At 44.7% G+C, this 27,399-nt stretch overlaps 1 protein-coding gene across 1 annotated transcript in view; it reads left to right on the forward strand.

Moving 5' to 3' along the window:
- The window catches only part of LOC117529603 (ephrin type-A receptor 6-like), a 384,313-nt gene that overhangs the window by 261,219 nt on the left and 95,695 nt on the right, over window positions 1–27,399 (forward strand). Inside the window, exons 7-8 of the mRNA XM_034192438.1 lie at window positions 390–545; window positions 13,834–14,184. Coding sequence (XP_034048329.1) covers window positions 390–545; window positions 13,834–14,184 — 507 coding nt within the window. The remainder of the gene's footprint in view (window positions 1–389; window positions 546–13,833; window positions 14,185–27,399) is intronic.

The raw sequence follows: 27,399 nt of genomic DNA on the forward strand, positions 1-27,399 counted from the left end.
GGAAACGCAGGTAATGCATGAAAAACTTTGAAGGATCTCCTTAAGGGGATGCTTAATGGATTAAACTATTACAATGTGACATCAAGTCACTCATATGATTCAAGAATTAAAGAAAAAAAACCCTTGCATTTTGAGTGTTAATTAACTAAATTACATCAATATTTTCTTTAACATTACCAACGTCAAAAAATGTTCAATAGCATCTAAAAGAATGAATCAATACATTTGAGGCTTGAGTTCACCCATTTTTTTTGACAGTTTTCTATTAGTTTCAGAGTAATAATGTGTTCCAAACCTCTGTTTTGTGCATTGTGGGAACAACAGTTGTTTGAAGAATTGATCTTCTCATCTTCTATCTATCTTCTGCTTGTTCTTCCCCTTTGTTCCAGGCTGCAGACCTGGTTTCTTCAAGGCATTCGCTGGGAACACTAAATGCTCCAAGTGTCCTCCCTATAGCTCCAGCCATGACCAGGCAGCCACCATGTGTCACTGCGACAAAGGCTACTACAGAGCTGTTGAGGACCCCTCCACCACGGCGTGCACACGTTAGTAGAGCATCTGCAAAATGTTTTGTGTCTCTGTCTTCCAGTGTGTGGTTATTCCAGCATACAGCTGTATTGTCTTTCTTTTCTCCTTCTGCTCCTTTTTGCTTGTTTGATTTGATTTGCTTTTTGAATCAATATGACTGAGCTAATTTTAAGTTTATTCTGCCACAGGGGTGGCCAAGTTCAGTCCTCGAGAGCCACCTTCCTGACACTCTTAGTTGTCTCCCTGCTCCAACACACCTGAATCCAATGAAAGACTCGTTAGCAGACTTTTAATGAGCCTTTCATTGGATTCAGATGTGTTGGAGCAGGGAGACAATAAGAGTGTCAGGAAGGTGGCTCTCGAGGACCGAACTTGGCCACCCCTGTTCTGCCATATGGCAACAGTTGTGATGTTTTCATTCTCTAAAACACTGAGGATATCCAAGAATATTACAGTATGAACCCACATACACAAATGTTCAAACGCATGTGCACACCCTCAGTCCAGATCACACCCTGACCATATTGCACAGAAACAAGATATGACATTTCTTTTCATAAAAATGACATCAGATACTGGAAACATTGTCCAGAAAGAAGCCACTGGTGTGAGTTTGTTTATGGTGGACAGCAACTTGAAAGGATGAAGCTCACACACTGTGGCTCCAGGTTTGAACTTCATGGCACACAGGGTGTGACTTGCTAGACTCAACAAGGAGTCTAGCCAAAAATCTGGTTTGTTGGACTTGACCTTGAAGCCTGTCCGACAGGCTTAATCACAGCCCCTTTAGCTGTGTCATGTCCAGGGTTCCTGTTAGACAGTCATGGCTACCGTACTGGCCATGGTCTGCACATGAACCTCACCATACTTTGACCCAACAAGCAATCCTCTACTTGAGCCATTAGCCAGGTGCAATAATGTGGACGCAGGTTTGGACTTCTGGCACCCCAGTGAAAACCGATGACCATGCATGTATATAAACACACAAAACAAAGCGGATTTGAAGAGACCAGCGACTGACGTCATGGTGCAGCGCTACTCTGATTGGCTGTCACCCACATCACTCAACAACAAAATGGATGAGGCTCAAACAGAATGTGACATTTTAACCTCTTAAAATACATCAAGGTTAGCCATCTTTGAACTTGTCCAAGGTCCTGAGAATGTTCCCTGTGAATTTCAAGAGTCTTGCATTAATAGGACTGGACTTATGCTGAGCACAGACAGACGGACAGACAAACCGAGGGACAGACGAATGAAAAGCCGTCGTAATACCTGATGGCCATATTTGATGGCCTCGGGTAATAAGAATGAAACTGTTTTCAGGTCAGTGGGTTGGTTCTTACTGATTTTCTGAGAGTTTAATGGCGTGTTTCACTGATAATGCCAGACTAACACATGCTGCAGCCAGTTGTAAACCGAGAGGCACTGATGTCGCAAGAGCACGTGATATACTCCGGTTTCTGGGATTGGTGTTGGGAAAGTGTAGGAACACGGACCCACAACAGGGGGCGCAAATGAACGGACAATGGAGAAAGTCAAATCACAAAGTTTTACTGTTGTGAACTCACACAACAAACACAACAGATTACAAATACAGCAGTAACCGAATTCCAAAGATGTCGTGTGGGCAGGCTCGACGATAGGAGACGTCTGTCCGAGTCGAACCGGAACCACCCGATTTCCTCTGCCACCGAACCCCGGGGATACTGGAGCCGCCAAGTCCCGAACCCCAGGTGGCCACTGCCTCCGCTCGTCGGATCCGGTACTGCTGGCAAGGAACAGAAACAATCAGGTGTGGGTGCGGCTGCACCCAGCAACACACAGGGTGGAAACACCACCTCTACCTCTTCTCAAAAAACAACACTGAAGGATTGGAAGGTGAGTACTTATCTAGTCACGTCCAACACTGTCTTCAGCTGACCTTGAGCACAAGCAAAAAGTATTAACTCTTAGAATAGAGTAACTGGCTGAGTCGTTACCTCCTTGGTAGAGCGATATCTCGGCAATGAGGTAGAGATGCCGTCCTGCTGATATACGTCCCTGTTGATGGATATCAGCTGTCTCGTCTCAGGTGATGGGTGACAGCTGTCACCCTGGCTGCTCCTGTGAGGCGGCAGCGCCCTCTGGTGCCTGGAGCCCGCACTCCAGACAGGGCGCCCTCTGGTGGTGGTGGGCCAGCAGTACCTCCTCTTCAGCGGCCCACACAACAGGACCCCCCCCCTCAACGGGCGCCTCCTGGTGCACGACCAGGCTTGTCCGGGTGGCGACGGTAGAAGTCGGCCAGGAGGGCCGGGTCCAGGATGAAGCTCCTCTTCACCCAGGAGCGCTCTTCGGGACCGTACCCTTCCCAGTCCACCAGATACTGCAAACCCCGGCCCATCCGTCGGACGTCCAGGAGCCGGAGTACAGTCCAAGCCGGCTCGCCGTCGATGATCCGGGCAGGAGGTGGTGCCGGACCCGGAGTGCAGAGGGGTGAGGTGTGATGAGGTTTGATTCTGGAAACATGGAACACTGGATGAATCCGCAGTGAGGCCGGAAGCTGAAGCCTCACTGTGGCGGGATTGATGACCTTGAGAATTTTAAACGGACCAATGTATCGTTCCTGTAGTTTTGGGGAGTCCACTTATAGGGGAATGTCCTTGGTGGACAACCACACTTCCTGCCCAGGACGATACGTAGGAGCCGGGGTCCGCCGCCGGTCTGCATGGTTGTTCGCCCTCGTCCGGGCCTTCAACAAAGCAGAACGGGCGGCACGCCACACCCGACGGCACTTCCGTAGGTGGGCCTGGACCGAGGGCACACCGACCTCTCCCTCGACCACCGGGAATAACGGGGGCTGATACCCCAAACACACCTCAAAAGGGGAGAGGCCGGTGGCTGATGATACTTGACTGTTGTGGCCGTACTCGATCCAGGCCAGGTGGGTACTCCAGGCCGTCGGGTGCGCGGCTGTCACACAACGTAGGGTCTGCTCCATCTCTTGGTTGCCCCGTTCTGCTTGCCCGTTGGTCTGGGGGTGATACCCGGACGAGAGACTGACCGTGGCCCCCAGTTCCCGGCAGAAGCTCCTCCAGACATGCGAGGAGAACTGGGGACCGCGATCGGAGACGATGTCTGATGGTATCCCATGCAGACGGACGACGTGGTGGACCAGGAGGTCCGCTGTCTCCTGGGCCGTTGGTAGCTTCGGGAGGGCCACGAAGTGGGCCGCCTTGGAGAATTGGTCCACTATCGTGAGGACGACGGTGTTTCCCTGGGACGGCGGGAGGCCCGTGACAAAATCCAGGCCGATGTGAGACCAGGGGCGATGAGGCACGGGCAGCGGCTGTAGCAATCCCGATGTCTTGCGGTGGTCGGCCTTGCCCCTGGCGCAGGTGGTACAGGCCTGGATGTAACCCCGGACGTCGGCCTCCAGGGACGCCCACCAGAAGCGCTGCCGGACGACTGCCACGGTCTTCGCACCCCAGGATGACAGGAGAGCTTAGAACCGTGACTAGACGTCCAGAACTGCAGCCCCTGGCTTCTGGTGGGACGTAGAGTTTGTTCTTCAGTCCGGTTCCGGGGTCTGGGTCTCGTGTCAGGGCCTCCCGGACGGTCTTCTCCACGTCCCAGGTGAGGGCGGCCACGATAGCGGACTCTGGGATGATGGGATCCGGGGGATCCGACGACTCCGTTTTGACCTCATCTTCATGTACCCGGGACAAGGCATCCGATCTCTGGTTTTTGGTCCCGGGACGGTAGGTGATCCGGAAGTCAAAACGGCCGAAGAACAGTGACCAGCGGGCTTGCCTGGGATTCAGCCGCTTGGGCGGTCCTGATATACTCCAGGTTTCCGGTGGTCAGTGAAAACCGTGAATGGCACGGACGTTCCCTCCAACAGATGTCTCCACTCCTCAAGGGCCTCTTTCACCGCAAGGAGCTCTCGATTGCCGACGTCATAGTTCCGTTCGGCTGGGGTCAACCTGCGGGAAAATAGGCACACGGGTGAAGGACCTTATCGTCTTCCCGCTCTGGGACAGCACGGCTCCTATCCCTGAGTCCGAGGCGTCCACTTCAACCACTAACTGGCGACTAGGATCGGGCTGCACCAGAACAGGTGCAGACGAGAAGCGCCGTTTCAACTCCTTGAACGCGGCTTCGCAACGATCCGACCAGGTGAAGGGGACTTTTGGTGAGGTCAGGGCTGTCAGGGGGCTAACTACCTGACTGTAGCCCTTAATGAACCTCCTGTAGAATTAGCAAAGCCTAGGAACTGTTGCAACTTCCTACGGCTTGTGGGTTGGGGCCAGTCTCTCACCGCCGCAACCTTGGCCGGATCAGGAGCGACGGAGTTGGAGGAGATGATGAACCCCAAGAAGGACAAAGACGTGCGGTGGAACTCACACTTCTCGCCCTTCACAAACAGCCGGTTCTCCAACAACCGCTGCAGGACCTGACATACATGCTGGACATGAGTCTCAGGGTCCGGAGAAAAGATGAGTATATCGTCTAGGTATACGAAGACGAACCGGTGCAGGAAATCCCGCAAGACATTGTTAACCAACGCTTGGAAAGTCGCGGGAGCGTTTGTGAGACCGAGCGGCATGACCAGGTACTCAAAGTGACCTAAGGGGGTGTTAAATGCCGTCTTCCACTCGTCTCCCTTCCGGATCCGAACCAGGTGGTACGCATTTCTAAGATCGAGCTTGGTGAAAATCTGGGCTCCATGCAGGGGTGTGAACACCGAATCCAACAGGGGCAACGGGTATCGGTTGCGAACCGTGATCTCGTTCAACCCCCTATAATCAATGCATGGACGAAGTCCGCCATCTTTTTTGCCCACAAAAAAGAAACCTGCGCCCATCAGGGAGGTGGAATTCCGGATCAACCCGGCAGCTAACGAGTCCCGGATGTAGGTCTCCATTGATTCGCGCTCAGGCCGTGAGAGGTTGTACAGCCTACTGGACGGGAACTCACTGCCCGGAACCAAATCAATGGCACAATCATACGGACGGTGAGGGGGAAGAGTGAGAGCCAGATCCTTGCTGAACACGTCGACAAGGTCGTGGTACTCCACCGGCACCGTCCCCAGATTGGGCGGGACTCTGACCTCCTCCTTAGCTCGGGAGCCGGGAGGAACCGAGGAACCTAGACACAACCCAATGGCAGGTCTCGCTCCACTGAACCACTAACCCCCGGACGGCCAATCAATCCGGGATTGTGCTTCAACATCCAGGGAAATCCTAAAACCACACGGGAGGTGGCCTGAGTCACAAAAAACTCGATCACCTCCCGGTGATTCCTGACACCACCAGAGTTACAGGTGGTGTCTTATGCGTGATCGGAGGGAGTAGGGAGCCATCTAGTGCCCGAACCTGTACAGGCGAGGTAAGCGCCACCAGAGGGAGCCCTATCTCCCTGGCCCATCTGCTGTCCAACATATTCCCCTCAGAGCCCGTGTCCACCAGTGCTGGGGCCTTCAGGGTTGAGTCCTCATAAAGGATCGTGACTGGGAGTCGTGTGGCAATGTGGGTGTGTCCCACGTGAATGTCTCAGCCCACCCCTAGCCCAGTCTCTAGGGGCGGGGCGTTGGAGTTGAACCGCTCGGGGCAGTCCCTCATATGGTGCTCTATCGCACCACAAACAAAACAGGCTCCGTGGCCCTCTCCTCTGTGCGTCGGTGCCCTAAATGTTGCCCTACTCGTGTCCATAGCTTCGTCAGTAGGGGGAGCTGTGGCCCCACGGAGCGCAGGGGCCGTGGAGCGTGGGGAAGGCGGAGCGCGGTCGGAACCGGAAGGGAGAGGGACGGCGCGTGCCCGGCCACGCCCTTTGTCTCGTTCCCGCCGACATTCTTCTAACCGGTTGTCTAACCGTATGACAAGATCGATGAGCCCATCTAAATCCCGCGGTTCGTCCTTAGCCACCAGGTGCTCCTTCAGAACCAATGACAGTCCGTTTACAAAGGCGGCGCGGAGGGCAGCGCTATTCCAGCCGGACCTCGCAGCCGCGATGCGGAAGTCGACTGCATAGGCAGCTGCGCTCCAACGCCCCTGTCTCATCGACAGTAGCACAGTTGAAGCGGTTTCTCCACTATTGGGGTGATCGAACACGGTTCTGAACTCCCTCACAAACCCATCATATGTTTGAAGGAGCCGTGACTTTTGCTCCCAGAGCACTGTAGCCCAAGCGCGTGCCTCGCTGCGAAGCAGGTTATTACATAAGCTTACCTTGCTAGCATCAGTCGCGTACATAACTGGACCTGTGCGAAGACGACGACACTGCATAAGGAAATCCGCGCACGTCTCCACACGCCTCCGTACGGCTCTGGGGGGCTTATGTATGCTTCCGGGGAAGGTGGGATGGGTCGTTGAACGACCAGTGGAACGTCAATGTTACGCACAGGGTCTACGGGAGGGAGAGCCGCAGCGGCGCCCGGAGGGCGTCTTCCACCTGCGCGGCGAGAGCCTCCACCCTGCGGTTCAGGAGGACATTCGCTCGGGTCATTAAATCTAACCGAGTCGTGAAAGCGGTGAGGATCCACTGCACTCACCGATTACCCCTCCTGCGGACGCCTGCGCGTCCTGTTCTTCCATTGGCCGTTCACAGCCGGTTGACGCCCCTTGGGATCCATGACGTTGGCCGAGATAATCCTGTTGGGAAAGTGTAGGACACGGACCCACAACAGGGGGCGCAAATGAACGGACAATGGAGAAAGAGTCAAATCACAAAGTTTTACTGTTGTGAACTCACACAACAAACACAACAGATTACAAAGACAGCAGTACCGAATTCCAAAGGTGTCGTGTGGGCAGGCTCGACGATAGGAGACGTCTGTCCGAGTCGAACCGGAACCACCCGATTTCCTCTGCCACCGAACCCCGGGGATACTGGAGCCCGCCAAGTCCCGAACCCCAGGTGGCCACTGCCTCCGCTCGTCGGATCCGGTACTGCTGGCAAGGAACAGAAACAATCAGGTGTGGGTGCGGCTGCACCCAGCAACACACAGGGTGGAAACACCACCTCTACCTCTTCTCAAAAAACAACACTGAAGGATTGGAAGGTGAGTACTTATCTAGTCACGTCCAACACTGTCTTCAGCTGACCTTGAGCACAAGCAAAAAGTATTAACTCTTAGAATAGAGTAACTGGCTGAGTCGTTACCTCCTTGGTAGAGCGATATCTCGGCAATGAGGTAGAGATGCCGTCCTGCTGATATACGTCCCTGTTGATGGATATCAGCTGTCTCGTCTCAGGTGATGGGTGACAGCTGTCACCCTGGCTGCTCCTGTGAGGCGGCAGCGCCCTCTGGTGCCTGGAGCCCGCACTCCAGACAGGGCGCCCTCTGGTGGTGGTGGGCCAGCAGTACCTCCTCTTCAGCGGCCCACACAACAATTGGCTTTGAGTGATATATTGTCTCAAGGGAAGATAGAAAATACAGTTGAGAAGTTGTAGATTCACAAAGTGTTCTTACAAAATCTCTGTGACATTCTGTTGCTGTATTAATTAAAATATGATGAAAAGTTGATCAGGATGTGTCTGTATACCTCAGAGGGTTTAAAGCAAACCTGACTGAATGGCTTCCAGTTGCCTGCCACATGCACTCAAACACCTGCTGCTGACCTGATGCACACTTGGCTGCCAACCAAATATGCTCATATTACTTAACCACCTGTCAGTTATAAAGAAAAGAAGATGAATGGTCTGTACAGCCAACAGGCCTGAGCTTTACTTCTGCAATATGGAAAATGGACTACATTTATATAGTGCTTTTCAGTCTATATCAGAATCTCAAAATGCTTTGCAGTAATGCCTCGCATTCACCCATTCACACACCCACTACATTGACTCAACTTTCCATTACAGCTCCCAGCTCAGATTTGGTTCAGATAAAATTATCTTTTGAATGAACTAATAACCTTACTCAGAAAAGCAAGATGACTTCATTGCATGGCTCCTAACTTAAAAGTGTTCCACAGATCTGCCTAGTGATTTGGCACAAGTTTCACACCAGATTCCCTTTCTGACACAATTCCATATTGCATGTTCAGTGGGAAGAGTTTGAACCCGGAACCTTCCACACTGGAAACAAATGCACTTAACCACTTGGTCACCACACCAAACTACAGCTTTATTTTACTCTCAGGAGTCACTCACAAATATTAACAACTATTAACAAGCACCGTTCCAGGGCAGTTACTTTCTGGCATATAGCCTAGTTTACTCACTCGCTCACCTTCAACCACTTACTCCAATTAAGGGTCACTGACTGAGTTAAGCTATTTGTGTCTGTCATTCTTAAATGCTAAAAACAAGTTGTAAAATAATGTACTGGACAAGTGTTTCAGTGAACTTATTTCCAGCTTGGAAGGTTCCACGTCCAAGCCCCACCTCTGCTCATTGCGCATGACCACAGAAGCAAAGGCAAAGGGCCTTACTTAGGCCCCTTCACACATAGTGCGAATACGTACACCTCTAGGGTGACTTACAGCGGTAGAGCTCGTATGAGTGCACCACGCAACATTGCGCCAACGGGCAAGCGTGCATGATGTCGGTGCAACATTTTATGCACGAGTGAACACAGTGCCAGCAGCTGCTGCTGTGAAGAAAAAATAAATAAATAAAGATTATTAGTTCATTCAAAACAAATTTTTTATCTGAACAAAATTTGAGTTGCTTGTTGTAATGCAAAGTTGAGTCAAACTAACCTCCTATTCTGTGTGAACTCAAAGGCTTACTTTGAAGAAACTATCAAGCCTGACGTTGAAACAATTTAAAGACCTTTCACAACTGGTTGCATTATATTTTTTAAGTTGACTCAATTTTTTTTAATACAATGATGGGGATTAAGGCTCTTGCCTAAGGGCCCTTAATGTTAGGGGAAAACAAGAAACAAGGACACAAGAAACAGAGTAAGTTTACAACGTTGAAACATGGAACAGAAAATGCTGCAGAGATGAGGCCGAGGAAACCTGGAGACCATTGTAGTTTCCAGCGTCTGAGAGCGTGAAGAGAAGAGGTATTTGTACAGGAGGATGATGAGTGTGAACAGGTGAATCCAATCAGTTCCACAGGTGGCTCCAGCAGACACAGGAAGGGAGGGGGAGTGAGGCAGAACCAGCAGCAAGGTGCAGCAAACAAAGGCAGCATAACAGGACCCCCTCCCCCCCTTCAACGGGAGCCCCCAGGCGACCTACCAGGCCGAACCGGATGAGCCCGATAGAAGTCAGAGATGAGGGAGGGGTCCAAATTAATGCCCCATGAGACCCAGGAATGCCCCTCTGGTCCATACCCATCCCAGTCCACCATATACTGGAAGCCCCGGCGAGGAACATCAAGGATACGGCTCACCGTCCAGGCAGGATGGCCATCCACAGTCCGGGCGGAAGGGGGGGAATGGTAGGCGGGCACAAGATGCTGGAACAGACTGGTTTCAGACAAGACATGTGGAAGACAGGATGGATCCTGAGGGTCCGAGGCAATTTGTTATGTGTCGACGCGGGTTGAGGAGCGGACCTGCGTCTGACGGAACCCAGCGCTAAAATAACCAGAAAGCGGTTCCAATAACAAAAACAATTTATTGAGTCACCCTCTGGTGCTAAACAAAGTGTAGAAACTAAAACAGCGTCATTCTGGTGGAGTGAAGGCTGGCATGCTCTCCAGCGCCCAAAAGGATCGAAGCCCGGTGCTTCTGGACTCACTGTTACCACCAAACACCCCCCAGGTGGACACGACAAACCGACTCTCTGTGAAGGATAGAAGAGGTGAGGTAAGTCAGCAGTTACAACCAATATCCTTCAAAAGACACACACCATCAGCAGCACATTCAGGTCTGTATTTTAAGCTTTATGCAAATGAGCAGCCTCTCACAACAGGTGGAGGATCACTTGTCCGCACGCCACAGCAGTGAGAAGCGAGCTGCACAATTCTCATCACATTCAAATCTACTGCGTAACAAAATACCAAGTTACTATCAACAAGTAGTCAAACAATTAATCACCTCTGATGTGTGCTGACAGCATGTGTCCCTCACCCTTCCTGCTTCACAGGCACAATGTGTCAAACCCAGGCGCGGTCCTCAGCATCTCACAAACGAACATCACAAGGTCGAGTTCCCGGCAATTCTGCTTGAATCACACATGGCTTAAATGCAGAACGCCATCTAATTATCTGCTTCAGCTGAAAGTCTTTAAGGTTGCATGTGAGCACCATCCACAGGTGCTGCACATGATGTTGATGAGGGTGAAGGACTCTTCAGCCAGCACCTTCTCCACAGACAAATCAGTTTTCATACCACCTGGAGAGCAAAGAAAAGAAAAGAACACCAAAATGTCCAGCCACACCCCCCCCCCCCCCAACACACAACACAATTTGAGCCTAACAGCTGCAGGGTTGACAACCTTATTGATAACAAATGGACCCAGGTACCAAGGAGCCAGCTTCTTGGCGGCTGCCTTAAAAGGCACATCCTTGCGGACAACCAGACCTCCTGGCCAGGCTGGTAGTGGGGAGGCCGGGAACGATGCCGGTCTGCATGGCAACCAGTCCTCTCCCTCGTCCGGGAGAAGGGTGGAGCGGGCGGTCCGCCAGACTCGTTGACAACACCGCAGATGGGCCTGGACTCAAGGCACTGAGAGGTTCAATTCCTGAGCAGGGAACAGAGGCGGTTGATAACCCACAGAGCACTCAAAGGGCGACAGGGCGGTGGCCGAGCTCACCTGAGAATTATGTGCATATTCCACCCATGGCAGGTGAGTACTCCAGGAAGATGGATGGGAAGATGTGACACAGCGAAGGGTGGTTTCCAATTCCTGGTTAGCCTGCTCCACCTGCAGTTGGTCTGGGGATGGAATCCAGATGAGAGACTGACCAAAGCCCCAAAGGCAGCACAGAAGGCCTTCCAGACCTGAGATGTAAACTGGGGTCCTCGGTCCGACACGATGTTCAGGGGGATGCCATGCAGCCGGAACATGGTGGACCAGGAGGGTTGCAGTCTCCAGCGCTGAGGGTAACTTGGGCAGGGCCAGGAAGTGTGCTGCCTTTGAAAACCGGTCCAGGATGGTGAGGAAGAATGTGTTTCAGCTTGATGGAGGCAATCCGGTGACGAAATATAGGCAGATGTGGGACCATGGTCGACCAGGTGTGGGAAGCGGATGAAGAAGACCAGATGGCTGTTGGTGGGAAGATTTATTTTGGGCGCAGATGGCGCAGGCGTTGACACACTCACGGGTGTCTGCTTGGAGAGATGGCCACCAGAAATGCTGCTGAGCAAGGTGTATGGTCTATGAATGTCGGGATGACAGGAGAATTTGGAGGAATGAACAAACTGTAGGACATCAGATCTGGCTGAGGGGAGCACAAATAGGTGGCCGGGAGGTCCCCCTCCAGGGTCAGGATGAGTTCTTTGGGCCTCCCGGATGACTTACTCAATGTCCCAGGTGAGGGCGCCTACAACCATGTGGCTGGGAAGGATGCAGTCTGGTGTAGGGGAGTAGTCCTCAGGAGCAAACTGGCAAGACAAGACATTGGGTTTTATGTTCTTGGAACCAGGTCTGTAGATGAGGGTGACGTTAAATCGGCCAAAAAATAAAAACCACCTGGCCTGTCTGGAATTGAGTCTCAGCATTTTGAATGTAAGCCAGGTTTTTTGTTTTTATGATCAGTCCAAACAACAAATGGAATTGACGTAGCTTCCAGCCAGTGTCTCCACTCCTCCAGCGTCTCCTTCATGGCCAAGAGTTCCCAGTCACCAAGATCGTAATTGCACTCAGCGGGAGAGAGCCGCTGGGAAAAAAAACCACAAGGGTGCAATAGATTGTCGCCCTCAGCCAGCTGGGAGAGAATGGCCCCGATCCCAATGTCGGAGGCGTCGACCTCCACAACGAACTGGCGGTCTGGATTGGGTTGAATGAGGACAGGAGTGGTGGTAAAACTATGTGTAAGGGACTGAAAGACTTGTTCAGCTTCAGTGGACCAATGAAAACTGGACTTGGAAGAAGTGAGTTTATGGAGAGGGGCAGCTACTTGACTAAAGTTATGTATGAAACAACGGTAAAAATGAGCAAAGGAACATCACACCCAAACACAGTTCGTCTGGAACCAACTCAGAACAGGACCAGGTGGCACAATTAAGCTGACGGAACCAGGAGCACTGAGGACGCAAGAAACACAGACTAAGTTTACAATGTTGAAACATGGAACAGAAAATGCTGTAGAGATGAGGCCGAGGAAACTTGGAGGCAACTGTAGTTTCCGGCATCTGAGAGCGTGAAGAGAAGAGGTATTTGTACAGGAGGTTGATGAGTGTGAACAGGTGAATCCAATCAGTTCCACAGGTGGCTCGAGCAGACACAGTAAGGGAGGGGGAGTGAGGCAGAACCAGCAGCAAGGTGCAGCAAACAAAGGCAGCATAACACTTAAATGATTTTCTAACCAAACTGGGGTTTGAACCAAAGATCCACTGGTCTCAAGCCCACTGCTTAACCACAGACCATCACCTCAATATGTCACTTTGTACCTATCTTCCATTTAGAGCAGGTTTCACAGACAGTCTTGACTTAAAATGCAGACTGCTGATGCTACATCTTTAATTTGTGAAACAACCCATGCTTTTTACTGTGAAGGAGAAAGGACAATAATGTATTAAGTGACCAAAAAAAATTCTCTCCAAATTTTAAATGTGTGGGTCTTTAAATTGGTCATGTTTTGTGTGTGTATGAAGGTAACAGAAATACAGATATATGAAACTGTATTCTGGTACAAGGTAAATGTCTTTATAGGATTTGTCAAACTAATAAACAATCCATTTGCAGAGGTAAATATTGGTTTTCTGTCACATATATGGCTTTATGTTTTATGCACTATATATTGTGTGAGTTAGTGGCAGCAGTAATAAAAATGGGGGGGGGGGGGGGGGGGGTACATTTTCCAAATAAGATTCAGTGCAGAGGTTGTTATTCCTGAATTGTTTTCTGGATTCCTGTAGAGCTGTGTTGTGAGGAAGCTCTAAAGAATTATTCTCTTCATCTTTTCCTACTAATATGTGGGGTTGTGACTTGTCAGCCTTTCCACACCTCCTCCTTTTTCAACTCCCTTTTCTTCAAAGCTGTCTTTAATCCACCTCCACTTCAGCCTTTTCCCCTGCACTTCCTTGAAATTGTGCCTTGTAATGCTTTCATGTTCTGAGAGATTGTCAAGTAGCTACAATTTGAATATGTTGTATCCCAGAAGCTGTGGCAATTTGGGAACAACTACTCTCCAAATGATGTGTTTGATCTTGAAATGGAGTAACAGTTATTTGTGTTGTTTTCATCTATGTCTCCTCAGGGCCCCCCTCGGCTCCCAGGAATCTGGTCTCACTGATCAATGACACAGCTCTCTTCCTGCAGTGGATGCCCCCCAGTGATACAGGAGGCAGGAAGGACATTACTTACAACATCCTGTGCCAACGCTGTGATGGCAGTGATATTGACAATGTTGTGGTACAGTGTGAACCATGTGAACCCGACCTGCGCTTCATTCCACGGCCACTCGGGCTAACTGGTACCTCTGTGGCGATACTAGATTTTGCTGTCCATGCCAACTACACCTTCCATGTTGAGGCCGTGAATGGCGTCTCTGGGTTGGGTGTGGTTCCTCGATCACTGGCAAATATTTCTGTCAATACACACCAAGGTGGTGAGTTACAGACCTTCTCAGATTCTGGTTGATTTTGCAGTATTTCTTGGGGGTCCAACATCATACTATACAGTAGTGTTCAGAATAATAGTAGTGCTATGTGACTAAAAAGATTAATCCAGGTTTTGAGTATATTTCTTATTGTTACATGGGAAATAAGGTACCAGTAGATTCAGTAGATTCTCACAAATCCAACAAGACCAAGTATTCACGATATGCACATTCTTAAGGCTATGAAATTAGGCTATTAGTAAAAAAAAAAGTAGAAAAGGGGGTGTTCACAATAATAGTAGCATCTGCTGTTGACGCTACAAACTCAAAACTATTATGTTCAAACTGCTTTTTTAGCAATCCTGTGAATCACTAAACTAGTATTTAGTTGTATAACCACAGTTTTTCATGATGTCTTCACATCTCACAGGTCTTGCGAAGTACTGTTAAGGTAGTAAAAAAGTGCAGAAGAAAAGATATGTGCCAAATTAAAGTTCATTGTCTGAGGATCAAAAAAATGTAAAACAATAAATTTTTTTGATGAGGGATTCTCAAGAAATTGCATTTTGAAAATTATGTTTATTTTCGCCTAAATAACGTGATTTTGAGGTCTTTGCAAAAGCGCAGTATTGCAAATTTTGGAATCAAAGAGCATTTAAAACATGAAAATTATGATTTTAGGGCTGTGATCAACTGTTTCAAAAGCATTTGGTATATCCAAAAATAAATTATCAGCTCTTTCAAAAGCAATTGGTTCTTTTTTGTGAAGGTGAGATAAATAGTGACTTTAGCTGAACTCAACATGCCTCCAGCAAAAAGTCATGATGTCAATAGATCTTTTGTTTGCCTTGTCTGCTTTAAGAAAGGCTCATACATGACTGCTATCATTGTACCTGCTGCAGAAACATCCTCTTGGATAAAGACAAGGGAAAGCCTGCTGTTCTGGATGATCTAGTTGATTTTTCAACTTTGAACTTTCCAGTTCTGACAAGAACGTTTGGAGGAGTCACTGAACTTAAAGATTTGCAGGGTTGTCCATGCAGTATTTGCATGATTGCTAGAGCGAATCCTGGTCAAGAAGGCCATAAAATTGGTGGCAAAACCAAGCAAGGGCCTTTTCCTGTTGGAAGGCCACCTTTGCCAGCTCCAAAAAGGTTAGCCACACCTAAGCCAGTCAAAATCTGCAAACGCTGTAGGCAGGTGATTGGCAAAGGAATCCAACATCCACAACCTTGTGGTATTTCTGATAGGAGGGAGAATCTGCAAGATGTCATGCTTCAAGATCCAAGAGGTGCAGAAATGGCTACTTCTGCCTCATTAGGCAAAAAATAGATGGTGCGCCTAAAGACTCTTCCTCCATTAAGCTTGCCACAAGTGGCTTGCCAACAAATATCCCCATACCTGGTCCGTCCCGAGCCAGAAAATCCCTTTTTCAGGATGAAAGTGTTCCAGCTTCAGAGCTCCAGCGTTTGATGACTTTGAACAATATGTCACAGAAGCAAACTGAGCAAACTGCGAAGATGATTCGATCTTGGAAAGGGCAAGATTTCTTTGAACCTGGAGCTATGGACACGCTCAGAGCAGCAGACAAGTCCCTAGAGCAGTATTTCACTTTGGGGACATGTGAAATGGATTCCTCATTAAAGGAGGAGAGGGCTGGAGGCAGAAAGGTCAATAGAACTGTTGTCTATTGTAACAACCTTATTGGTCTTATTGCCCATCTCCGCCAAATTAGAGGTTACCATCCCCTGACCAGATATTTTGTCAAGGTTGGCATTGATGGCGGAGGGTCATTCCTCAAGGTTTGTCTCAACCTTGAGAGACAAGATGATGAGTTGTCCAGCCCAACTAGCCAAAAGACCAAGTGGTCCTATGCAGCAGGAGCTTGCTCTGAAAAGTTTAAAGACTCAGGGGTCCGTAAGCTTATGATTGATTTTTCATTAGCTGTTAGATGTTGTTCTTGTTTCTTTTCATATTCAGAATTAATACCATATATGAAATATTATATCTGTGATTGGTACCTTGATGTGGTAGATAGGCTTAAGGAGGTATGTAACTCCTCTGAACTAAATCCAGTCAAAAACGAGAATATTTACACTAAGTTGTCCTTGAAACATCCACTTTCATGTCTTAAATGCGATTTTGGTCCAACATTTACAATACTGTGCCTTTGCGAAAACCTCAAAACCACATTATTTGGATGAAAATAAGCATAATTTTCAAATTTTCACAATTTCTTGAGAATCCCTCATCAAAAAATTTATTTTTTTTACATTTTTTTAATCCTCAGATTCTGAGCTTTAATTTGGTACTAATCTTTTTTTCTGCACTTTTTTACTACCTTAACAGTACTTCGCAAGACCTGTGATCTGCAAGCCATTAATTTTGTTGGTTTGGAACCAAGATTTTGCTGGTTTACTAGTGTGCTTGGGGTCATTGTCTCATTGAAACACCCATTTCAAGGGCATGTCCTCTTCAGCATAAGGCAACATGACCTCTTCAAGTATTTTGACATATCCAAACTGATCCATGATACCTGGTATGCAATATATAGGCCCAACACCATAGTAGGAGAAGCATGCCCATATCATGATGCTTGCACCACCATGCTTCACTGTCTTCACTGTGAACTGTGGCTTGAATTCAGAGTTTGGGGGTCGTCTCACAAACTGTCTGTGGCTCTTGGACCCATAAAGAACAATTTTACTCTCATCAGTCCACAAAATATTCCTCCATTTCTCTTTAGGCCAGTTGATGCGTTCTTTGGCAAATTGTAACATCTTCTGCACGTCTTTTATTTAACAGAGGGACTTTGCGGGGGATTCTTGCAAATAAATTAGCTTCACACAGGCGTCTTCTAACTGTCACAGCACTTACAGGTAACTCCAGACTGTCTTTGATCATCCTGGAGCTGATCAATGGGTGAGCCTTTGCTATTTTGGTTATTCTTCTATCCATTTTGATGGTTGTTTTCCATTTTCTTCCACGCGTCTCTGGTTTCTTTGTCCATTTTAAAGCATTGGAGATCATTGTAGATGAACAGCCTATAATTTTTTGCACTTGCATATAAGTTTTCCCCTCTCCTTTAAACCTTTAAAGGCCATTATAGGCTCAACCTTTGTCCACATACCAAGTTTAGTGGAAATCAGGCCAAGATCCTAGGAACAGCAGGGGAATAAAAAGACCACTAGACAAACAAACACTGCTCAGATTATATAGTTTAATGCATACCTGCCTTTCACAGAGAACACAAATCAAATGTCATTGATATGGTTTACAGTGGGGCTAAAAAGTATTTAGTCAGTCCCTGATTGTGCAAGTTCTCCTACTTAGAAAGACGAGAGGGGTCTATAATTTTCAACATATGTAGGTACACTTCAACTGTGAGAGAAAAATGAGGAAAAAAAATCCAGGAAATCACATTGTAGGATTTTTAAAGAATTTATTTGTAAATTATGGTGGAAAATAAGTATTTGGTCAATAACAAAAATTCAACTCAGTACTTTGTAACATAATCTTTGTTGGCAATGACAGAGATGTTGGTGTTCTATGGCAAATGCCAGCTGAGCTCCACAGGGCTGGCCAGTGAGCACAAGGCCCACTACAGGACATCGTCCCCTCAGGCCACTCTCATGAAGTCTGTTTCTGATTGTTTGGTCAGAGACATTCACACTCGTAGCTTACTAGAGGTCATTTTGTGGGGCTCTGGCAGTGCTCATCCTGTTCCTGATTGCACAAAGAAGCAGATACCACTCCTAATGATGGGTTAAGGACCTTCCGCAGCCTTGTCCAGTCTCCTAGAGTAAGTGCCTGTTGTTTCCTGGAATCTCCTCCATGCTCCAGAGACTGTGCTGAGAGACACAGCAATGGTGCCATGCTACCAGTAGTGACATCAACCCTAGCTAAAAGCAAAACTAGTGACAAAAGCTGAGAAGGAGAGGAAAATGTCAATGGGGTTCACCTGTAAAACCATTCCTGTTTCGGATGTTGTCTTATTGTTGCCCTTTTAGTAGATCTGTTGTTAATTTCATTAACACCAAATCAGCTGAAACAGATGATTTCTCTACTGTCTCTGCTACTTAACTGACCAAATCAATATCCCAGAAGTTGAATTTACTGGATGCTATACTCTAATTAAAAAGTGTTCCTTTAATTTGTTGAGCAAGATAGACAGATAGGTAGGTAGGTAGGTAGGTAGGTAGGTAGGTAGGTAGGTAGGTAGGTAGGTAGGTAGGTAGGTAGGTAGGTAGGTAGGTAGGTAGGTAGGTAGGTAGGTAGATTGTTTACCTTATTTGTCAAGCCAGCATAACCATGGATGCACATGTGAGTGCAATAATATCTGTATTTACATAGGATGGGCGCTTTGGGCCTATACACTCTGGGTGTTTCTGTGCTTCAGCGTAACAATATGTCACATTAGCTGCACTTTCACGTTATTATTCATTATTTATTCACCCAGGAAATAATTTGTACAGCTTCCTTTATCTAATGGATCCTTAATGGATCTGTGTTTGCTTGTTTTGTTGTTGTTGTTGTTTTGTGTGTGTGTGTGTGTGTGTGTTTACCATAATCATCAAGCATACCCCCCTCCCCCACCGTATTGAAAAGTATAAAATACAAGTATTATTTCTGGAAACAGAATGTGGCTGATAGGTTGTCATCATGCCATGGAAACCAGATGTCAGGTGTATGCTGGATACTTCATAGACATCTTGCTAGGAGAAAGCCGAAATGCAAATGTTCAATGTGGAGGAGTGGAGGAGGAGAAGCAGCCTGTGGGCATGTTCCCATTAGGATGTTTAGAGTGGATTAACTTGTCAAACTGCCTTGCATCACTCGACATGCTGTATATACACAGACAAGCACCCAGGCAAATTAATCCACACACACACATACACACACATATGTATATATATATATATATATATATATATATATATATATATATATATATATATATATATATATATATATATATATGAATACTGAGTTATACTTGTGTCCTGTCAGTATGTGTTTTTATTTAAGTTAAAACAGTTAAAGATGATGGATAAGGACATAGAGTTCAGCCTTATAATTAAAAGTGATACACTGAGGGCCCCATCATACTCTTTGCACAAAGCAGCACACAGTGCAGTACAAGTGTCTGTGCTACTTTCTAACTACTGAACTTGTCATTTTCACGTCTGTCACTCACATTTTGTAAATAGCAAGTGTGGCTGCACTTAGAGGTGCATCTCAGAAAATTAGAATATCATGAAAAAGTTCAGTTTTTGATAGATATTTCAGAAAGTGAAAATTATATAGGGTGTCTCAAAAAAGTACCCAAAATTATTTTGCAGCACAGAAAAACCAAACAATATGATCAGACATTTTTTGCATGACCATGTGGTTGAAGCATGTTAAGTTTTCTTCCCAATGCACAGTTTTTAGTTCAGTCTTTCCTTTTTGATGTTTTAATCCTTTATCTTTTGCACCACATGATCAGTGTAACCTCCTCATCTGAAGTTTCCTAACAAACAAATCATCCATCTCCAGGTTTCTGGAAAACCACTTAGCAAATTCAAGTCTCCTTGCCATTTTCTGGGAAGTTAGTTCACTATGAGACTGAATTTGTATGGAAAGTCGGCCCTTAGGATGCGTTGCAATTATTTTTGTTCTCTGAATTATGGTCAACTGCAGCATTTTTCCTAGACTTCAGTGTCTTGCAGAACAGACTTTAGAGTTCCTGCAAATGAGAAAAACAGCATTATTTCCCAGTTAAACTAATTCCTGGTATTCATATTTCATATGAATCTGTATCTTATATCTCATATCTCATATGTATCTTAAACATGGGTATCTCAAAATATTTTAATATTTCTGCTTATGCAGCACAAACATCATGAACTAAAAAGTACACACAACTACAGACATGGGGTAAGACTGCTGGCTTGACAGTTGTACAGAAGATACTCACTGGAGTTTGTTCACAGAGTGCTTTATTGAAGCATATTGACTGGAAGATTGACTGGAAGTTAAAAGTGTGGTAGGAAAAGATGCACAATCAACATGGATGACCACAGGTTTAAGATGATTGTTAAGCAAAGCTGATTTAAGAACCTGCTGGAGCTTCACAAAGAGTGGACTAAGGCTGGAGTCAGTGCATCAAGAGTCACCATGCACTGACACGTGAAAGAAATGAGCTACAAGAATTTCATTCCTAGTGTCAAGACACTCCTGAACCACAGCCAATGTCAGAAGTGTCTTACCCATGTTAGCAAAAAAACAAAAAACAACAAAAAAAAAACTATACTGCTGATCCATGGATCAAAGTCCTCTTTTCAGATGAATGGAAATTTTGCATTTCATTTTGAAATCAAGCTCCCACAGTCTTGAGGAAGAGCGGAAATACCCAGCATCCAAGATGCTTGAAGTTTCCACAGTCAGTGATGATTTGTGGTATCATTTTATCTGCTGGTGTTGGTCCTCTGTATTTAAGTCCAAAGTCAACGCAGCCAGCTTCCAGGAAATTTTGGAGCACTTAATGCGTCCATCTTCTGACAAGCTTTATTAAGATGTTGATTTCCTTTGCCACCAGGACTTGTAGTGCAGCAGACAACTGAAACAATCCTGCGAATGGTGATACAAGCACCAAAGTTGTTACAAATGCTCTTTAGACATTACTGTTTTGAAAAAACAACTAGCCACTTGAATTTTCAATAGGCGGACAGGTAGGGGTCAATTGTAAAATTACATGGGGTCAAAATTAAAAATGCTCCAATCAAATTGAAAACTATATTACATTATTTGTCTGATCATAATGTTTCCAAAAAGGTATAGTTTGGACTATCTATGACTGAATGTTCACCCATCAAAAATGGGGAGGTGATGGTCTAGTGGTTAAGCTGTTGGGCTTGAGACCAGAGGATCCTCAGTTCAAATCCCAGCCTGACTGGAAAATCACTAAGGGCCCTTGGGCAAGGTCCTTATTCCCCTAGGTGCTCCCAGTGTGTAGTGAGCGCCTTGTGTGGCAGCACCCTGACATCAGGGTGAATGTGAGGCATTATTGTAAAGCGCTCTGATGCAGATGGATAAGCGCTATATAAATGCAGTCCATTTACCATTTAAAAATCGTGACAAAGGTCAGTTTCAGTTTGTACAGGGGTCAAAAGGTAAAGTTCCTTCAATTTTGCTAAAAGTGATGCAAATTATTGGTTGAGCTAATGGGATTAACTAATGGAATATTTTTCACTGTGTTGAATGTTTGGTTTCCAAAGTAAAGGTCAAACAAGGTCAGCGTCAATTGGATTCTATGACATGTGACATATGTTACCCTGTAACATGATAACTAAGCAATTTTGACCCCTGTGTAATTCTTCAATTGACTCCTACCTGGCTGCCTAATGAAAATTAAGTGGCTAGTCAGTTTTTTTCAAAAGAGTAGTGTCTAAGGAGTATTTGTGCCAAATTTGATGCTTGTATCACGATTTGCAGGCTTTTGCTCTAAATATTCTCTAGCGGTATTAATATTCACGTTTACATTATGAATATGTACGTATATGTACGTTATGTATTAAAATAGCAGTATTTAATTTGGCGACCTTGTTTAACTCGCGAAATTCACATAATAAATCCCATGCGAATATTTGCACCTTTACAGTATTTGCATCAGGAAGGAGAAGCTCCCTTTATTCTCAGCTTATACATACAAACATGTTTTTACAAACCAGACAAGTGTAATTGTGTGTCTACATGGGTATTTACAAGCCTACTAATCTGTTTGATATCAGAGGAGGACAGGGACCAGGGAGCAAAAATTCTCAACCCCCATGGGAAAAGTTTATCTAGCAGTTTCCCCTTTCATCAATTAAGGGATTACTCTGGCAGAGGAAATTGAAACTTGAGGGTGTGTGATAATAGCTGAGTAACAGTTAGTGCTTGTTGCTTATTATCAATGAAAAGAAAATACATAACGTTGCTATCCAGATCAGAAAAAAATCAGCAGAAAAAAATCAGTAGAATTCTCGGGGGGGGGGGGGGGGGTTGAACCCCCTGAACCCCCTCTATATACGGGCATGCATGAGCACCGTGACTTTATACTATGCAGACATTTTTATGTTCATTGCAACATCTATATACAAAAAAGAAAAATGTGTGTGTGTGTGTGTGTGTGTGTGTGTGTGTGTGTGTGTGTGTGTGTGTGTGTGTGTGTGTGTGTGTGTGTGTGTGTGTGTGTGGCCTGGTCCAAACAGCACCTCAGGATTGAGTCAAACTTGACACACATATGCTTTGATATAGGAGGAGTGACATACTGAGCAATTTAGTGGTAGTAGTAGTGAGGAGAGAGATGTTTGTGCTGCAGAACTGAGCCACATATACTTTGACATACAGGAGTAAGGAGTTAAGGGGAGAGACACTTTTGTGCTGCATCATCATCGACAAGTGTGCTAAAAGGTTTGTGTCATACTTATCTATTCTCTTTTTACCTCTTCATTTTTGCAAGTAACTGTAGTAGTAGTAGTAGTAGTAATAGCAGCGGGTAATCAGTTAGTAATAAATATATTCAATGTTTTACAAAACAATCATTAGCAATGCAGTACAAAAGTATAACTCAGAAAAATGTGTTACCAACATACAGTGGCGGTTCTACATTGAATTACTCTCCGGTCGAGACCCCCTACAGGCATTTTTTTTTTTTTGTGGACAAAGAGCCATTTATAATTATAGCAATAAGGTGCACAATCTCATCCCACCTCCAACATTGCCAAAAAGACAATGAGGCAATTCTGCACAAAACAGTGTAAGTTATCAAAACTTAAATAAATATACACTATATACAAGTGGCAAATATATACAATCTGACTCATCATTCAGACGGGGAAAAAAGATATATTTTTAATGAAAAAATTCTGCGGAGTGGTACCTTAAAATCCTAAAGCCTGATTAATGCTTCTCCGGCTCTGTGGCCATGCAATGACATTGATGTTCGCTTGACCCTTTTAAAGTTCTCCGTAGCATCTTAATGCAATTTGCCACAGGAACAGCAGCTTTTTCTGGATTAATTTGTCCCTCAATGAGCTCCACTTCTTTATACAATCATTAACCTCCAATCCATTGGTATGGTATGTGTAATTTTCCTCCATGAATTGCGAATCATTTGAGCTTCTTTTTCCGACTCTGTGTTGTAAAGTTGGTTATATTTAGGGACTTTTCTGAAAATAGTATTTGATCCATGATCGAAATGTAATTGTTGTGTACACTGCAAAACCTTTTAAAATATGATAGGAGAGGAAGGAGTGAAAGTAGAAAAGTGACAAATCACAGCCTTTTGTGGTGTTCATCATTTAGCAGGTGTGCAGGTTCGCAGCCACCCAGAGGGCTGTGTTCTAAAGTGGTTTGGCTCTGGACAGGATGTTTTTGTGCGATGTGAGTGAAAATCTGTTATACAAAATCCGGTATATACAGTGTTCATTTCATGGAAAACCATTAAAAAACATTGGGATTATTGCTTTTTTTCTGGTGAGTGTGAATATTCAGTTTATACGATGACGGTTTATATGTGGGTTTTACTCTATTTGGGTTGGGGTGGTTGTTTGATTGAAGTTAATCTTTCGCTGAAGCTTCCAATCACTGTTAAACTAGAAGAAACACATAAAACAACACATTTTGTTCATTATAATGACTTAGTTTCTGTCAAATAATTACATTATTCATACTATTGTCTCACATAGTAAATCCATATGAATAGGTTCCGATTTTGTTGTGTCCTGCTTCAGAACATTTTTCCTTTCTTTTACTTTGCTTTGCTCTTTTCACAAGTGGATTCTGTTCTCTCTTTTTTGTCTCCTCTGCTGACTTCTATTTATATGCTCAGATACTGGGGAGAGATGCAGTCTCATGGGAAATTTTTAGCTGTTCACTCTGTCTCCTTTTCTAGCTATTCTTTCTTTTGCTGTCTTTTTGAAAATATTGTTGAGGGTAAACCTTTTTTTATGTCAGGATCTTGTAACTAAAGTGACCTCATAGTATAGTGCCATGGTATTGTGATTAAAATGTAATGCCCATAATTGTTTTCTTTTAGCCACACAAAACAGTACCAAACTATAACCAATTGGTTGGATGTTTCCGTACATATTCACAGAAAAACGTTTAAAACTGATCAAATTCACGTTAGTTGGTGCAGTGATTAGCATAGTTACCTCACAGCAAGAAGGCCTGGGGTTCAATTCCACCAATGCTTGTTTCCACCAGGTGCTCCTATTCAGGTTTTTTTTTCTCTTTGTACATCTGGAGATGTGACATAAAAAGTTGCGTGAAATCAATCTTGAATCAAGATCTTTGGGTTCCTTCAGGGGCATAGCACCAAATTCTGGGCCCTAGGTACTAGCCATATTGAAGACCCCCCCCCTCCCCCCAACACACATACACACACACACACTGTTATGTTCTTTTTTATTAACGCAAACACCAAATTTCTAATGCGTAGGCAAATAAGGTCTAAATCATGTATAGCTCAGATCACACCTGGGAGTCAGAACCCTTTTTAAAGTTGGCAGAGCAATATTGAGTTGGGGGGTCTGGTGCAATTGCACCATTTTTCTTGAAAATGGTGCAATTTGGTGCATTCTGTCTGTTAAAATGCACAGGAATGCACCAAATTGCACCATTTTTCTAGAAAATGGGTGCAATTTGGTCCCCCAGACCCCCCAACTCAATATAGCTAACTTTCAAGCTCACCTCTCTTCAAATAATTTGGTTAGCAGCTGCTTTCTCTCATTTAGTTTTCTTTCCCTGTCCTTTTTTCTCTTCTTTTTTGAAATCCAGACTTTGATTTTTTAGGAAAGACATATTTTATTTCAGCCTAAACACTAGGGCTGCAACTAACGATTATTTTACTAATCAGTTCATCAGTCGATTATTTTTTCGATTAATCGTTTTGGTTTTTTTTTTTTACTTACATGTGAGTTTTGCCATTATTTCTTTAAGTGAGTTATTATTAAAAGGCTTTTATCACGCAACATCAACGTTTGAGCTTGTAACAAAGTTATGTTATATTGTCACCAAAAACATACCTGGAGTAGTGTTTTGTTTTATTTTGCACATACATACATCACCGACACACCACAGAGAGATTTCTATCAGGTTTCACCCGATTATGAGCATTTTTAGATGCCTACAGAAACTATCTCAACCACTGACAACATATTACAGCAAGAGTCCAAAAAACTATTTTAAAGGCCTGACTAAAGTGTAATATGTTATATTTAATAAGATATTTTCATGAAAAAAGACACAAATGTGCAGTTTACTGCATTTTATTTTTTTCTTGTGTTAACACAATTTAGATGTGGTTTGACCAAAACAAATTGTCATTAAACTTAATAAAACAGGGATGAAGTGGAGGATTAAGAGTCACTAGGTGTTCACAGGAAACACTTATTTATTTATTTATGTTCATTGTTAGTTGGTTTAATCTTTTCTGTTTTGTTTGATCAGATTCTTTTTGTCCGTTTCTCTAAAACTGTATTGTGGCATTATTAGTTATTATTACTATTATTGTTGTTGTTGCTCTTATTATTATTATTGATATATAAACATTTGACTCTTTTACAACAACAAATGCTGAGCCATGAATTATTATACAGAAAACAAATGTGCTGACAGCTGCAACAGCTTAATGCTAACTTTAACATTGAAAACGCCATAGACATGCTAACACGTTAGCATCGGTCCTGTTTTTAAGTTATAAAAACACATCTATTAACTGTTTCAGAAGACCATAACAAGTCAGATTAACATAAAAATATAAATATTACTCACAGACATGTGCTCTTTGGGATTTTAGTGGGGAAAAATTAAGATTAAGCGAAATGAAACACTGAATCAACAAAGCACCAGATCGAAGCACTGCTTTGATCTGCGAATCACTGCTTCGATTGGTTCAAGGTTCAAAGCAAGGCTGCGCTGCAGAAACAGTTGATTTATATGGAAGAAACGAAACATTTGCGGTAAAACAAAGTTATTTAACAACTAATTGATGACTAAATTAGTTGACAACTATTTTAATAATCGATTAAATCGATTAGTTCTTTCAGCACTACTAAACCCCTCCTCTTTCTGTGAGATCCCGTTTGGGATGTGTGTGTGTGTGTGTGTGTGTGTGTGTGTGTGTGTGTGTGTGTGTGTGTGTGTGTGTGTGTGTGTGTGTGTGTGTGTGTGTGTGTGTGTGTGTGTGTGTGTGTGTGTGTGTGCCACCTGTCCGCCTAGACTAAACCATTGTACAACTGTGCAGGGGTGGGAAGGGCCCTCAGAGATCTTTCAGTATTATTGTTAGAGCAGAATTATGTTTTGCAACATTTATACATTCATTCTAATTATATTCTTTTACAACATGAATTGTATGGACATTAATACATGCAACACAAAAATGTATTTAATGACAGTTTTTGTAATGCTCCCCCCCCCCCCCCCCCCCATGCTCTGGGCCCTGAGTACATAGTACCCTTTACCCCCCAGTCCAGCGCCTCTGGGTTCCTTACCAGAGATGAACTGGTAAGCAACTGTGTGAGGATAAATTTATGTATGTTTTTAGTCATAGTTTTCTTGTAATAATTTTAGTATCATTTTAAAGATTATTTATTATGTAACATTTGTGTTTTAGACCATGGCCTTTCCTAAGCTGAATGCCAGCACTTAAACTAAAAACAAAACATCCAGTAATGTGTGTCCCCTCTGCACCTTTTTTTTCCTGACAGTTTGTTTTTCTCAACAGCAACATACAGTAATTTTTCAAGGAAATCTCCAAGTTATCTCCAAGTAATCGCAAAGTTATTTTTGTTGTCATACCTCAGGTCCGAATAGGGATGGGTATTGATAAGATTTTGTCAATATCGATACCATTATCGATTCCATTCATCGATCCGATTACTTATCGATTCCCTTATCGATACCTATTGTGAATTTTCTGTGTACTAAAAGTAGGCTTTACATGTTTTCTATGTCAACAACATTTTACTGAGTCTGAAAGTAAATAAATATGAAATTAGTCACTGGATCCTTAACCTCTGGACATAAATAAACTCTACATGGTGGATCCTTGATCTCTGAACATAAATAGAAATAAACAAAATCTGTAGTTTTTGCCAAAAGCACTTCCTGTCAGACATTATTGGCATGAATGTCTTTCCATAACTCTGAGCTGACCTCTTGCAGCTGTGCTGTGCTGCACGTCAGGATGTGATT

The sequence above is a fragment of the Thalassophryne amazonica genome, chromosome 2 (genome assembly GCF_902500255.1).
Source record: "Thalassophryne amazonica chromosome 2, fThaAma1.1, whole genome shotgun sequence".
In the NCBI taxonomy this organism is placed as follows: Eukaryota; Metazoa; Chordata; class Actinopteri; order Batrachoidiformes; family Batrachoididae; genus Thalassophryne; species Thalassophryne amazonica.